At 37.8% G+C, this 14,779-nt stretch overlaps 1 protein-coding gene across 3 annotated transcripts in view; it reads left to right on the top strand.

Annotated features, from left to right (window-relative positions):
• ZNF148 (zinc finger protein 148) overlaps positions 1 to 9,391 on the top strand; it is a 41,526-nt gene extending 32,135 nt beyond the window's left edge. For all 3 annotated transcript variants that reach the window (XM_063400899.1, XM_063400897.1, XM_063400898.1), the window contains one exon: positions 309 to 9,391. In XM_063400899.1, the coding sequence (XP_063256969.1) occupies positions 309 to 1,898 (1,590 nt within the window). In that variant the 3' untranslated portion in view covers positions 1,899 to 9,391. The remainder of the gene's footprint in view (positions 1 to 308) is intronic.
• The last annotated feature ends 5,388 nt before the right edge of the window (positions 9,392 to 14,779 follow it).

Below are 14,779 nucleotides of genomic sequence, written 5' to 3'. Positions count from 1 at the left end.
AACCAAAACACCAGTCAATTCCCCAACTGCAGATGAGGCTTTCTCCATTTTATACAAATAAATATATAATGAATGTTTTTTCTGTCAAGATGGGCTATCTTGGTGCACAGGTGGAGCAGAGTCACAGCTGACTGTGTGTGATTTTATTGACTGTATCCTCTTGTTTGACTCTTCATTAGAAACTGTTAAAAGTGTGAATCATCGAGTAAATTCGTTAGAATGAAAGATTTCTTTTCTTTCTGCTAACGTACTTATTTTTGCATTATAATAAAAATTATCATCCTAATCACCACCATCATCTTTTCCAGTATTTCTCCAGGACCGATCGAGTGCTGAAACACAAACGTATGTGCCATGAGAACCGCGAGAAGAAACCCAACAGAAGTGCCACCAAAGTTGGCTTCTTGCCATCGGAGGAAGATTCTGGTTTCTCTACGCCTCTGAAAGACAGCTCCTTGCCAAAGAAGAAAAGGCAGAAAACAGAGAAAACAAAATCTGGGGATAAGGAAAGTACAGATAAATCGGAACACAAGAAGGACAAAAATGACTATTTGCCTTTGTACTCTTCTAGTACTAAAGTAAAAGATGAATATATGGTAGCAGAATATTCTGTTGAGATGCCACATTCTTCGGTTGGTGGATCGCACTTAGAGGAGGCAAATTCTGGAGAAATACACCCGCCGAAGCTCGTTCTCAAAAAGGTCAACAAGAGGAGTCTAAAGCAGCCACTTGAGCAAAGTCAAACCATTTCACCTTTATCTACATATGAAGACAGCAAGGTTTCAAAGTATGCCTTTGATCTTGTGGATAAGCAAAGTTTACTGGACTCTGAAGGTAATGCTGACATCGATCAAGTCGACACATTACAGGAAGGGCCCAGTAAACCTGTACACAGCAGCACTAATTATGATGATGCAATGCAGTTTTTAAAGAAAAAGAGGTATCTACAAGCAGCTAGTAACAACAGTCGAGAATATGCCTTGAATGTAAGTACCATAGCATCTCAGCCTTCAGTAACGCAGGCAGCTGTGGCCAGTGTCATTGATGAAACTGCTACAGCCTCAATACTAGACACACAGGCACTGAATGTTGAAATTAAAGGTAACCATGACAAAAATGTCATTCCAGATGAGGTACTGCAAACTCTGTTAGATCATTATTCACACAAGGCTAATGGACAGCATGAGATCTCTTTCAGTGTGGCTGACACAGAAGTGACCTCCAGTATATCCATCAATTCCGCTGAAGTATCTGAGGTGACCCAATCTGAGACGGTTGGAACAAGCTCTCAAGCTTCCTCATCGGATAAAGCTAGTATGTTACAAGAATATTCAAAGTTTTTACAACAAGCTTTGGACAGAACTAGCCAAAATGATGCCTATTTGAACAACCCGAGCCTTAATTTTGTGACTGATAACCAGACTCTTACAACCCAGCCAGCATTTCCTTCCATGGAGAAGGTCTACACATCTATACCCGTCAACAGCTTTCGGTCGGGAATGAACTCTCCATTAAGAACAACTCCAGACAAGTCTCACTTTGGACTAATGGTTGGTGATTCTCAGCACCCTTTTCCCTTTTCAGGTGATGAGGCAAATCATTCTTCTTCCTCCTCTACACAGGACTTCTTGGATCAAGTAACTTCTCAGAAGAAAGCAGAGGCACAGTCTGTTCATCAAGCATATCAAATTAGCTCCTTTGAGCAGCCCTTTAGAGCTCAGTACCATGGGGCAAGAGCTGGAATATCCTCTCAGTTTAGCACTGCCAATGGACAGGTGAACCTTCGGGGACCAGGGACAAGTGCTGATTTCCCAGAATTTCCCTTGGTGAATGTAAATGATAGCAGAGCTGGGATGACTTCTTCACCTGATGCCACAACGGGCCAGACTTTTGGCTAAGAAATCTTTGTAAATAATACTGGCACTTTAGAACACATTTGTCAAAAGGGGGTTGCTCTGTATAAGATGGAGTTCTGTACAGCTTTTAAGAGCGCTATGTTAAAACAAAAGTAAGCTGATATTAGCAAGACCAATAACTGCTTCTTTTTCTCTTTTTTTTTTTCTTCTTTTTTTTTAAAAAAAATTCATTAGCCATCAGTCATTGCCTGATGTTGGTGTCCCTAACAAAGGCAGTTCATTATTCACTTGTTTGAATCCAGAAAATATTTTACCTTCTTTGAAATTTTAAAATAAAATCCCCAGGTAAGACTTTCCCCCATGATTGTTTCCTTGCTGGTTTCCTTGTATGCTTTGGGAGGACAGTTTATTGTCTGATACTATTCACATTGTCATTTCTAAGCTTGTCAGCATAGTCATTGCTCTTCAGCAGGGAATCAATGTGTACTAAACACACAGAACAAACAAGTAAGTTTCAGAAGTCAAACAAATACGGCTTTAAAAGAAAGCATTTTCCAGAAAAATCTTCAATCTCTAAAATAATTTTAGACCATGTGCCCTTTATTTCTGCTTTGCATTACCTTGAGTTGTGTTTGGAGGGAAAGAAAGTGAATTCTGATAGACTAACTCTACTATTTAAAAGTCTAATTAATTTAAAATACTTTAAACACTTTTTTAAGCAAAATGCCTAATTGCTAAAGCCTTTACTTCATTCCCGAAGTAATGTGTATTTCTTTGTACAGCTGAATCTAGATGTAACTTTTTAATGACTTTTTCATATGCAGAAACCAAGATTTTGAAGTTTTAGTTAAAATACTCTGTAGATGACATTCCCAATTGCAAAATGCTTACACAAACAGTGTATTCCAAGATGTAAAAGCTTAATTGTACCTTACCCTACATACTCATAACGATTAACATAGAGCACTTAGCCAACTTTATAGTTTTTGATTTCTCAAAAAATAAAACCATTTTTAGATGCCTAGGTTTGATACGGTTGCATCATTTTCATCTCATACAGCAGCTCCAGTAATTCTTTTCCATGTACTTGAGATTGGGTATTTTTAGCTTCTGTAAAAACTGTTTTAATTCTCTGTCTAGAATTTTGACAATTCCAATTATTAAATTTGTTGAAGTATCTCTGAAAGCTGAAGAAGTGGGCATTCAAATTTCCTATTTTTTAGTGTTTGCTTAGTAAAAGTCACTACAATTTTACCAACCCAAACTGATGAATGATGGGATTTCTTTTTCCAGCCTAGGAGAGTGATCAGAAGTTTTCATTGCATTTCACAGTATAAATAAACTGCAAAGTTTATCCCTGTACCATGAATATATTTTTTTGAATAGTACTTTGTCTTGAAGTATACAGTATGGTACGATAAGTAGTTCTGTGTGCATTTTTAAGGTGGTAAGATTTGAGTAGCCTAACTATTGTGTAGTTTAAGTTAACAAGTTTCAGATTTTTGAACTGTATGTTCATTCTATTGCACCTTCCCTAAAGGGACACTGTCTGGTAGTTCAAGGCAGTTTAAGCCTTATGTAGGCTGATTAACCAGGGAAAAACACACACACACATACATGCACACACACACATATAGGTCGGTGTGTGTATGGTGGTTTTTTAAATAGGATTTCATCCAGGATTTTACAGCACTGTTGCTAGCTGATGTCTCGCAGACAAAGCCATCAGGTAGGAGAAGAGGCTGCATCTCAAGGGGCTAAAATAGATCTTGTCTTTTAAGAAAGGACTTGAGCAGGACCTGGAACAGTTCCCACCTCTTACCAAAGCAGTAGCAATATTGTCTGAATTTTCATTACCAGGAAACTGATCCCACTTTGTCTTTTCCCTTACGGTAGCACTACTACAGCACTAACTTCACTTGGTACAGTTGAGGGAGAAAGGGCATTTATTATCCTGCTTTTTCTTATTGGCAAGAATACGGTTTATATAAACTAATTTCTTAATACTTTTGTAGAAGAAAGCAGGCTCTTTTGATTTGTTGACCCTGTGTGTAATACAGTAAGGCATTTCAGCATGCTATGACTTACCAGTAATTTTGTCTGAATATTCGGCCACGACTTGAAAAGAGTGGGCATCAAGGGAGAAAAGTAAATTCCTTATGGATTATTAATGATACGTGTAAAGAAATTTCTTTGAAAGAATATTTTTAAACTGATTAGTGTTCTCTCTGTTTTTCTTCCTTTATGGTCAATTTGGTTTTTTGACTTCCCATTCTGTGTTGTTCAGAAATAACATAAAGGGTCCCTATATCCCAGGAAACCACCTCTTGTAAGGCATACTTTGTTTTCAGTGTTCATTTCCATGACATCCTAGCTTGTGGTGCCTGAATAATACTGTGTTGGCACTTTTGTGCCTGTGCCCTGATGTTGCAAGGAGATGGCAATTGTACTGTTTGTTAAATATAGCGAGGAACAAAAGCAAAAAAAAAAAGCTGGGTTATTACTGTGTTACTGCACTGCTGTGGGCCCATAGGGAGGTAAGAGGAATGAAGCCTCCTTCTCCCTAAGGAGACTGACTCAGCTTTATTTAAAAAAAGTCACTGCGCTGACACTCCGGTGTGAGAATGTGATTGAGGACTCGGAGGGAGTGGCTCTCCCATGCCATGGCCACACTCGGGAGTCACTCGGAGGGTGTGAGGGAGCAGGCTGCTGTACAGAACTCGCTCTTCCCTGCAGCCAGACGGGGATCACCAGAGGAGCTGCTGTTCCTTACCCCCAGCTCATTCCCTAGCCTGCTGCTGAGCCATTCCAGCTGCACTCTGTGCCTTAGGGCTGGCTGTGAAGTCCCGTCTAAGCCACAGGGACTGTCTCGTAGGGTTCTTCCACGTGTTCAATTAAAGCAGTGCTGTGAGTAGCTGATCTGCTGATGCTTGAAGCTTTCTGCACTGGAGGAGTTAGCCAAATATACTGCTGTGATTTCCTGAGTACATCCCCTTTTATGCTGGAATAAGTGTTTATGTAGTTCTGGGAGGTTTAGCTCTGTAAAAAGCTCTTGCTTGTTTAATAATGGCATTATTTAATAACGTTTTTCACTGCTCACGTTTTGCTGCTTTTAATCTGCTGCACATGCACACTCTTCATGTTGATCTGGTCATTTTTGTTAGTTTTCAGTGTATGTCTGGAACAAAGCAGCTTTGGTTGTCTGTTCTGTTCCTGTGCTGTCAGTCCTGTGCTGGGCTGAGCGTGGAGATTCCCCAGAGCTAACAGCAGGCATTCCTACCCAAAGGTCGTGCGAGCACTGTGTGTGTGTGTAAGGTGGAATTTTTGGGGATATCTACTAGTGATAGCGCAATGATAATTTTGAAAAAGAGGAGATTGATGACATTTATTACCAAGCTCTCTCTCTCTACATATATATATATATATACAAAATACATATATATATATATATATACACACATGCACTTATTAATAGGCCATATTTTGGACCTAAATTACTTGACAGTGTCCCTTTTAGCATGCATCTTTTGATATGTTTTACCATTAATATAACAGACAATGAAGGAATCAGCTTGTAACGGTATACTAATAGGCATTTACATTTTTTGATTTGAGAATGAATTAATCATAAATGACAAGTTTTGGGGAGAAGGATTAACCATATGTATTACTGTATGTTGGTTTACGAATAACAGCATAAAAAATTTAAATTGGATGATAAAAGAACCATGTTTATGATCTTGTGTCTCCTAGTGTTGTCTTTAGGAAAATGGTGTTTCAAGAAGAAAATAGGACAAGAAAGTATTCATGTGAAATAACACTTGTATTATTTTTATATTGTACTTGTCAGTTTTTTTGGATGATGGGAGCTTTTCATTGTTAATTGAGAAGTACAGTAAAATCTTGCTAATTCGCTGACCTCTAAACAGAGCATCTGACAGGTTTCTACATCCCTCATGGTCCTTTCCCACCTCTCTGCAATGGTCTAAAAAGTACTGTAGCAAGGTCTCACACAATAATATTGTACTACTTCACCCAAGTATACTACAGCATCTCTATTAGTATACTGGGAGGTAGAAGGAGTATTGAAAACTAAATTGCAGCTGTCAAAATAAATGAACAAAGTACATTTTGTGATGTGACATCCTTGCTTTTGTTGCCTGCTTCTTCAATATTTTCAAAATTGTAATTTGTAAAGGGTTTCTAAGGCATTGCTGCGAATTATTGGGGTTCTACTGTAACTTTTGGAGTTTATTCCAAAGTATTCATGTTCTCCTATGAAAACTTTCCACCTGAACAGATACGTTATATTCCATGCTTGATCAGAATATTTTTATAGTATTTGTATCATATGTAGTAACTATTTGAAATGAACCAGAACATTTGGATGAATTCATTCTGAATTTTGCAGCATTGGATTACATTATGTATGTATATTTGCTAACTAAATTTTCTTGGCTTTGAGAGCTTTGATTTTTATTCTTTGTTTGCTTGTTTTAATACCATTGCAAATCGCAGGGAAAATCCTAATACTCCTGGGAATCCGTTTGGAAATGTTAACAGGCAGAAATATGTTTATGCAGTCGGTACCAGTACACATGTGAACTTTCAAATTACATGGTTGGTACTGAAGCAAATGAATAATTTTACAGTTTCCTAGAGTTAAATGTTTTACTAAAATGAAACCTTGTAACTTTGAAAGTTCATTGGACTTAGGGTAATGCATGTTTATGTTAGGCATGTAATGCATTTATAGAAACTCACTTTGCAAAGGACAAGCACTAAGAAAGTATTACTGCTAATGAAAAGACATGTCTTTAATTTGAAATCTAAACTTCTGTTCAAGTTCAATTTGCTTTGTGTCAGGGAAATAAATCTGTAGTCGCTTTGGCTCTACTCAACATACAAAATCTTCCGTTTCCTTTTTAAAATGACATCTTTTGGTAGGAAACAAACTGAGGCAAGCAAACAGTTCTAAGAGTTGTTTCTTGCTTTCCTTAATCCAATGGATGGAAAGGTAATATTGTGTAAACAACATTATTTTATTTTTTTATGCAATATCATGCTGTAAATATGATTTATCAAATAAGGATGTACCTATGATTGAATCTTTGATTCTGCACAGCTAGAGTTTATATATAAATATAAATGTGTCTTGACAATCAAGGACTTATGTCAGTCTTCCTTTATGACGTTTCTTATTGTTATGCATTCCATTTGTTTGACTTGAGTATTTGTATTGTCTGTAAAGTATGTAATGTTTTTATAGCTTGTTTAAAAACAAACAGAAAAGCCTGTAAATATGAACTGATCACAGTACTGCTCTGTTAGAAGGCATATGATGATGTACTGTTTGTAAGCAATAATACATGACAGTGCTAACTTGACAAGTAGCATAAGGATAAGTTCCAAAAATACCTTTGGGAGTTAATAGCCTTGTTTGAGTTAATGAATATTCTTAATCATTTTTTTATAAATAAATTCATATGTCCTCCTGCTGGAATATATAACATTGTTTACAGAGCACAATTTCAGTCTCAGAGAGGACAGTCTTTAGATCTATGGCTTCATCCACTTTGAGTGAGAAATGAATGGCTTGGCTGCACTTCTGCGAGACGAGGAAGACTGCTAAGGTTGAATAGCTGTGTCTCTAAAGGATCAGAGGTGTTATTCTGCTTCTGTGCTGATTCCTGCCACTTCCTCTACGTAAATTTGGAGTCTTTAAGTCCTGATATTGAACTGATGAGACTTGGGCCACACATAGAAAGGAATAGTTCTCTTCTTATTTCATATGCAGATAAACAGTGAACTTTTGAGTCACCTCTTCCTTTGAGTTGCATATTTTTCAAATTACGAGCTATGAGATGATGAGATGGGTTTATTCTGATAAACTAGATGTCAAACTTATAGTTTGAATTGAATAGGTATTAGACTGTACAGAGCAGCATATCTATTTGAACAGTCATCACTGCTTTAGAACCTCCCCCCCCCAATTTATAAATGTATATGACCTACATTTTATAGAAAAAGAAATGTTTTTAAATGCTAGTCATTTATATAATATGTGCTTTGAAGGATTTGCTAGTCCACTTCTGTCACTTTTAGTACACTGGTATCTTTTATATGTAATGTATGCTTTTTATTATTATAATTATTATTATAATTATTATTATTGTAGACATTTCAGTAGGAGGAATTTTGCAACAGTATGAGGGGTTGAAATTTTCATTGTCAGAAATGAATTATATTGGATTTTGTCTGTGTAGTCTTGTCTTTCTTTAAATACTTTAAATACTGTCTGGAAGGGAACTTGGTATTCAATAAAGCAAGTGACTTCCTTTTATTTTGAAGGCATACTATATAGTGCTGAATTGGATCTGAAAATGTAATGGATTTGAAGACAGAAATTAGTACAAAATCTAGTGTACAGAAGAAATTGTCTTATGAAAAACCTGATGATATATATAGTGAAACACTGTTACAGTGAATTTCTGATTAGTGCTACTTTCCTGGAGTCCATATGCCTTCTTTGTATTTCAGTTAATTAAAAAAAAAAGATAATTTGTATAGATAAATTTAGGATAATAGGTTTATTTCAATCATTTTACAGTATTTCTTTATCCTACAACTTCTATTCCGTCCCTTTATTATCAGACAAAAGACCTTAACCTGAATTCCATCAGTTGGAGTATGTATATATAGGTGAGAGATGGTTTTATAGGAGCCTGGAAAATATGAATTTGCATATTCCTTATGTTTTTGACAGAAATCAGTGCGAGTCTTTCATTACTCCTGTGAAATGAGGAATTTCCTGATACCAAGAAGAGAGTGAGAGTGTGTGTGTGTGTGTGTGTGTGTGTGTAGGTCCATGGAAGATGTTTGAATCTCAAGGCCAAAATGATAAAAATATAAAACGATTTAATGTAGCTCAACACATGACTTACATTTAATATGAAAAAGAAACATTTAAATTTCATAACTCAAAAAAAGAAAAATAGTTTTGCAGGGAACAAAACTATTCAGATAGCAGGCTTGACCAAATGATTTTTTTTTTTTTTTTTGTTAAACTTGATATATTTTAAATGATTCTATTTCTGCCTTTATTTCTGCCCTAAAAGCAACTTAAAATATTTTGGGAGTTACTCTTCCTGTTCATTTGACTGTGAGTGTAATTTATATCATGGTTTACAAAATGTGGCATGAAGGATTGGATTGTTTTATCTGTATAATACAATGAAAGTTTGCTTTTTTTACATAATCATGGTGAATGGTATTGTATTCTTAGGACTGATTTATTCATTAAGTGACTTAATGAGTTTCATCACTTTTGACGTTATTGTTTTCTTATGGTTAACTTAGTCTTTTTGGGTTTATAATGCCCTTCTATGTATTGTGATACTAAGGGAAGTTATGTTTTTGCTTTATTTTTAATTAAACTAATAGTTTGATAATTTATATTTGCAAATGATGCATTTTAAATGTGGTCACTTGCTGTTTGAAAAATAAAAATATAGAATACTGTTTTATGAATAGGCTTAGCAGTATTTTTCATGTTAGATAATTTCAAACAAAATCTGCTTTCTTAATGAGACAGATGAAGGCATGTAAAGATACATATTGTTGTGCAAGAACTGAAGTGGATACTTTTCAACAATTAAATGAAATCTTTAAATATTTGATTTGAAACACACAGAACTTACTTGGGTTTTCTTCTCCTTTGGATCTCCTTGCCTCCTTTGATTACAGAAAACAGAATATCTGACCTTATCTTTAATCCTGATTGTCTGAGAAGATTGCACTGAAACCACTTTAATAGAAACACCTAGTGTTAGACTAGCTTTCCATTTGTGATTTTTGTTTGCACTGGAATGAATTTGTTCAGTGCCAGTATCTCATCACATACATGAGAATCAGGACTTTGTTTTAATCTCGGTGGTGAGAAGGGTGAACTCGAGTACTCAAGATTTCAAGTCTGTTGGATAACAGTATGCCATGTGTGCACTACAGCATTTTGTAGCATGTGTAGTATATGGAGTATTTATTACATAGATTATTCTGTTGTTAAAGCAGATATTAAAAAATTGAGGATCACAGCATTTATGCACCTATAAAACCATAAATACACCCTGTAGCATTAATTACTGGTAATTCATTTTTCTTCTCTTTATTTGTTCATGTGTATCAAGCATAATGTTTCCCTGAATCTTTTTGTAGGATCCTTTTTGGTAAATACTTGATTTTTGTGGAATGCTTGGCTGTGTTGATTTTTACTTCATGTAAGAACAAGTTTTATGTAAGAAGGCATTAAAAGTGGCACAATACCTTTTAAAGAGAAAAAAACTGTAGTGAAGCAGTGTGCGAAGACTGGAGCTGTGATCAGATGAGCACTGCAGGAAGAGCTGTACTTACATTAGTTATACTGATTTTCATTTATTTTATTATGTGGTGGAAATAAGAAATCAAAACTGATCACATCTCCTTATTGACTTTTATGATTAATACTGTCAAAGAGTAAAGTGATACTGAAACGATACTTTTCAACATTTTGGTATTGAAAAGAATTATCAAAAGCTGTATTTTGTGTTGAGTGAGAAAAATAGTCCATTTAAATTAGCTTGCTTTTGTTTTTTGCTAGGAGAAGGAAGCAGTTTTCAGTTAAAATAATTGGTTATTTGTTTATTTAGAGGCATTAAAATATCTCTTTGCAATTAATATTTTTCTTGCAGTGCACAGGGTGAACTATTTTGTGACTTCAGGATAGAGAGCAGTTTATAAAGTTCAGCGATTTGGAGGTGTGTTGTCTTAGGGAGGTTGTCTCAAAAAGAATCCTGTTTTTTGGTTATCTTCTGCATTGCACTTGCCAAATCAACAGGAGATAGTCTTCCACAGAAGATTGTTTGCTTTTTTGTCTGATTTAGTTGACAAGACATGAAGTCTAATGAAGAGAGCTGTTCACTGGAAGAGGGTTTAAAAAGGAGCCCATCTGTGCTGTGTTTCTGAAGCCAAAGGCCTGCCCTGGTTGCTCAGGTAAGTTACCTCCTCTGCAGTGCTCTTCCTCTTTCACACCAGGGCTGGTCTGCAGGTTCCTGACATCCCTGCTGCACCATCTGCTTCGAATATCCATGTACAAGTCACTGGCAGAGATCAAATAGGACGGTTTGGTGGGGTTCCATTTTAAAATGTGTGTGCAGCTCTTTTGCAGTCCAGCCAGTTTACATCACATTTACCTGTGTCAGCAGCCGTGCACGTCTTGCAGGAATCACAGAATCCAGTTCCTGCCTCTGATTTTTAAACTCACCTCTGGATGTTTGCTGGGTGTACAAGCCACTGTTGTTTTTTCCACTCGGAGTCCATCTCCTGGGCAGCTCTGCCACTCTTCCTCAGGACAGCCCAGACACGTTGCTGTGTGATCTCTCTTGGTGTGATTTCTGGGGCCAGTGGCTGTGCCTTCCAGGCCTCCTGGCTAGAAATGTGGTGCTCAGTCCCAGACCAGGCTTTGTGCTGACATCTTTTTAGATAGATCAGTGCCTTGGCAGTAGCTTGCACGTAGCTGCATTCATTTAGAGGAGGTGATACCTTCTCAGCAACAATGGAAATACAAATACGCTGAACATGTTAATTTTCACTTTTATTCACATAAAATCTTTTGTTTTCATTGTCAGATGCTATCATTAGTTATATTTCCATATATATATATGGAAATATATATATTACATCATTTATATATATATATATATATAGTTATATAGTTATATATCCATTTAACAGAGGCAGAAGTAACACCTTATGTTAGATCACTACTAGCCTGGCCCAAATGAAACCAGAAGGATCCATTATTTTAGCTGTGTAAATTATAAAAAAATATTTCTCTGTTGTAATATGAATAATGATTGTATTATATTCTGAAAATATAAAATATGTAAGTATTATACCCTGAAAGCTCTTCAGGAGCAGCACATCCTTAATCAGTCTTGTCACAGGATAGACTTGAGTCATGAGAGACAATAAAGCAACAACTGTGAGCACTGGGAATGTTCAGGGTGATTGTGAGGATGACCATGCAGTGACGTGCAAGAACAAAACAGGAGGACATCAGAAGCTGAAAGGATGGGTTGTTGTTTTCTCTCAGGTCCTGCGTTTTCTTCCATTTCTCTTGCCAGTTCCTGAAATATCTTTGTTAAAAAGCTAATATAGACAGAACAGCCTAAGAAAGCTACAGCTCAGAAAGACATAAGGAAGTGCAAGGGTACCAGTGGGACAAAGTGATCTTTTCCTGCAAAGCAGGACTCTGCAAGGGAGATTTTCTTTAGGACTACATCTGTTACCCTAGAGGAAGTGAACAGGGTGATTGATAAGTCTCCTAGTCAAACACAGAGCTAGAGTGGTGGATGTTGCAGCTACTTGAAAACGAGCCGTAAGGAGAGCGTGGGTCCCCACAGCGGGAGTGGAAATGTACTTTGGCAGTATTGGCTCTCACAGAATTGTTCCCTGAAAATCCATCTTAAGGAATTGAAACAAGAATGTTGTTTGTAATGATCGGGCATTGCGTTGATAATTGCTATTACACACACTGAACACAACCAGGTAAAAATCCATTTTAAAAGCAAAGTATTTTACAGTTTGCAAGTGAGTGAACTTGAAAAAAATTGTCTCTTCATTTAGTCAGAGAACATACTCTATGTGTCCCAATTTTGTGGTCAAGCTAGGGTTTGTAGGTCATAAGTGATGTGATTAGCTAAACTGGGTAGTTTATTCAGTTTGTGCCCTGTGTGTACATGGAAATTGCACATTTCTGTATTGTAAGATGTGTATTTCTGGCAGCTGAAGATGATGATGAGGTAGGTGACAATATCCATCCTATTAAGAATCATTCTGTTCCACATTTCACAGGGTGCCTCAGACTTGGGCATGTTTCAAATTCTCCTCTTGCTGACCGACCTCTGCACTGCTGCTTGCTTTCTCTGTTTCTGGAGGGCATTTTTATATCTTTGACACCTCTATTGTTCCCAATCCTGTTCTGTCCCACGTAACCTTTTGTCACCCTTTTCGCTCTCTTAAATCCATTTCCAGACTCCGTTCCCTGGAGCAATTTCCAGTGAGTGACACCACCTGGACCATCACAAGCCTTCTCAAATAATTTTTCAGGGTATCCCATGTGTGGGTCTGTCAGGCTGTGGATGGTTCCACCTGCCAGTCCCAGGACCTGTGTAACTTGAGGGAGAGGATTCCAGTTGGTTTGTGGAATTTGCAGTGTCCTTTGCTGGACCTGAAAGCACTCGAGATTTGGACTTTGAGAAAATAATTTTAAGTCTTAGTTTAAATTTTCTCCCCTTTTATTCCCTGTAGAGCTAAGGTACTCTGCATAATGAGAGAGAATTTTAATTAGGGCTTTTAGAAAACCTTCTCAAATTGTTTGTGGTACTTTTCTTGGAAGGCCTTAAAGTGGTGTGGAGTAAGACTTACATGAAGACACTGGTTCCAAAATGCACACAGCCCTGCTGAAGGAGGGCTCCTGCTCTTGGAAGGAGTCTCTTGACAAGCAGGAGAATGTTGAAAATTGCCATGACTAAAATAAGAACAGATGGAGATCAACACCGAACATTCCTGAAAGTTCTTAGCAGTGCTCGGTGATTTTAATGTGTCAGTTACGGTCCTTGAAAAAACACCTTCTTCTGGTTTTGTGCTGTGGTTGTTTCCAGTGCAGAGGCAGGATTTCCCAAAGGAGTGTTCAGCAGTGGCAAGTGGCAGTAGCAGCTGACCCAAGAACTTCTTTAGCTCTTGCCAGGTGTGCATGTGTGTGTGGGGAGGGCACAGAAGTGCCTGCAGGCAGGCCACAGGGCTTGGCTCAGGGAATTAGTGACTCTTCATCAGTGCTGCAACAAAGCCAAGATACTTATTTCAGATTTTTCACTGGCCCTCATGATAGGAGAAGCTGGCTGAACCTGTTCACTGGTAGTTGTAGAGTGTAAAAAGAAGGGAGTGGGGGAGAGCTTCTGAAATATCCCAGGAATGGGATATCCTGGGGAACTATCCATAGAATTGGGATTGTTCAGCTTGGAAAAGACGCTTAGGGGTGACCTAATTGCAGCCTTCCAGCACCTGAAGGGAGCTTGAAAGAAACACTGCAAGAGCATGTAGGGACAGGACAAAGGGGAACGGCTTTAAACAGAAAGAGAGCAGGTTTAGATTAGAAACGGGGAAGGAATTCTTTGCTGTGGGTGGTGAGGCACTGGAACAGGTTGCCTGGAGAAGCTGTGTGGATGCTCCATTCCTGGAAGTGTTCAAGGCCAGGTTGGACAGGGCTTTAAGCAACCTAGTGGAAGGTGTCTGCCCAAAGCAGGGCGGTTGGAATCAGGTGATCTTTAATGTCCCTTTGAACCCCAGACATTCTGTGGTTTTCTCAGGCATCATTCTCCTTTGAGAAGTCATCTGTCTTCTCTGAACTCTTGCTTTCCTTTCCTGCCACTTGCAGAAACTTGGTTTTTTATTCAAGATTAAAGGCTTGTTCACACTTTAGCTCTGCAGGAAAATCTAAACAGGGTCAGTGGATTACATGGTTGTCCTGTATGAAACCTTTTTGAAAATTAAAATGGCTCTAACTCATTTTGGAAGTAAATTAAACCAAAGTGTGCTACACGTGCTCTGAGGAAGGGTGGCTGGCTCTAGCTTTGATCGTCTATATTGAGACTATCCAAAATTCCTGCCTTTAATTCAGGTGGAGCTTTGCCTGTGCAGGGTCACAGAATTTCTTGGCAGCCCAGGCTGGGAAGTTCGACTGGATCGAGTTCCTACTGAAACATCGCTGCAGCCGCTCCTGTGCGGAACCAGAGCCCGCTTTCCCCGTGGCCAGCATTACCTGGAGCAGCTATGAATTTACTTATTTATTCACTTATTTTGTCAGACTCCTGAGACCCGCAGATTGA

This window comes from Prinia subflava, chromosome 6, assembly GCF_021018805.1.
Source record: "Prinia subflava isolate CZ2003 ecotype Zambia chromosome 6, Cam_Psub_1.2, whole genome shotgun sequence".
In the NCBI taxonomy this organism is placed as follows: Eukaryota; Metazoa; Chordata; class Aves; order Passeriformes; family Cisticolidae; genus Prinia; species Prinia subflava.
The sequence above is the reverse complement of the archived record's forward strand: the minus strand, read 5'-3'. Positions and strand labels throughout refer to the sequence as shown.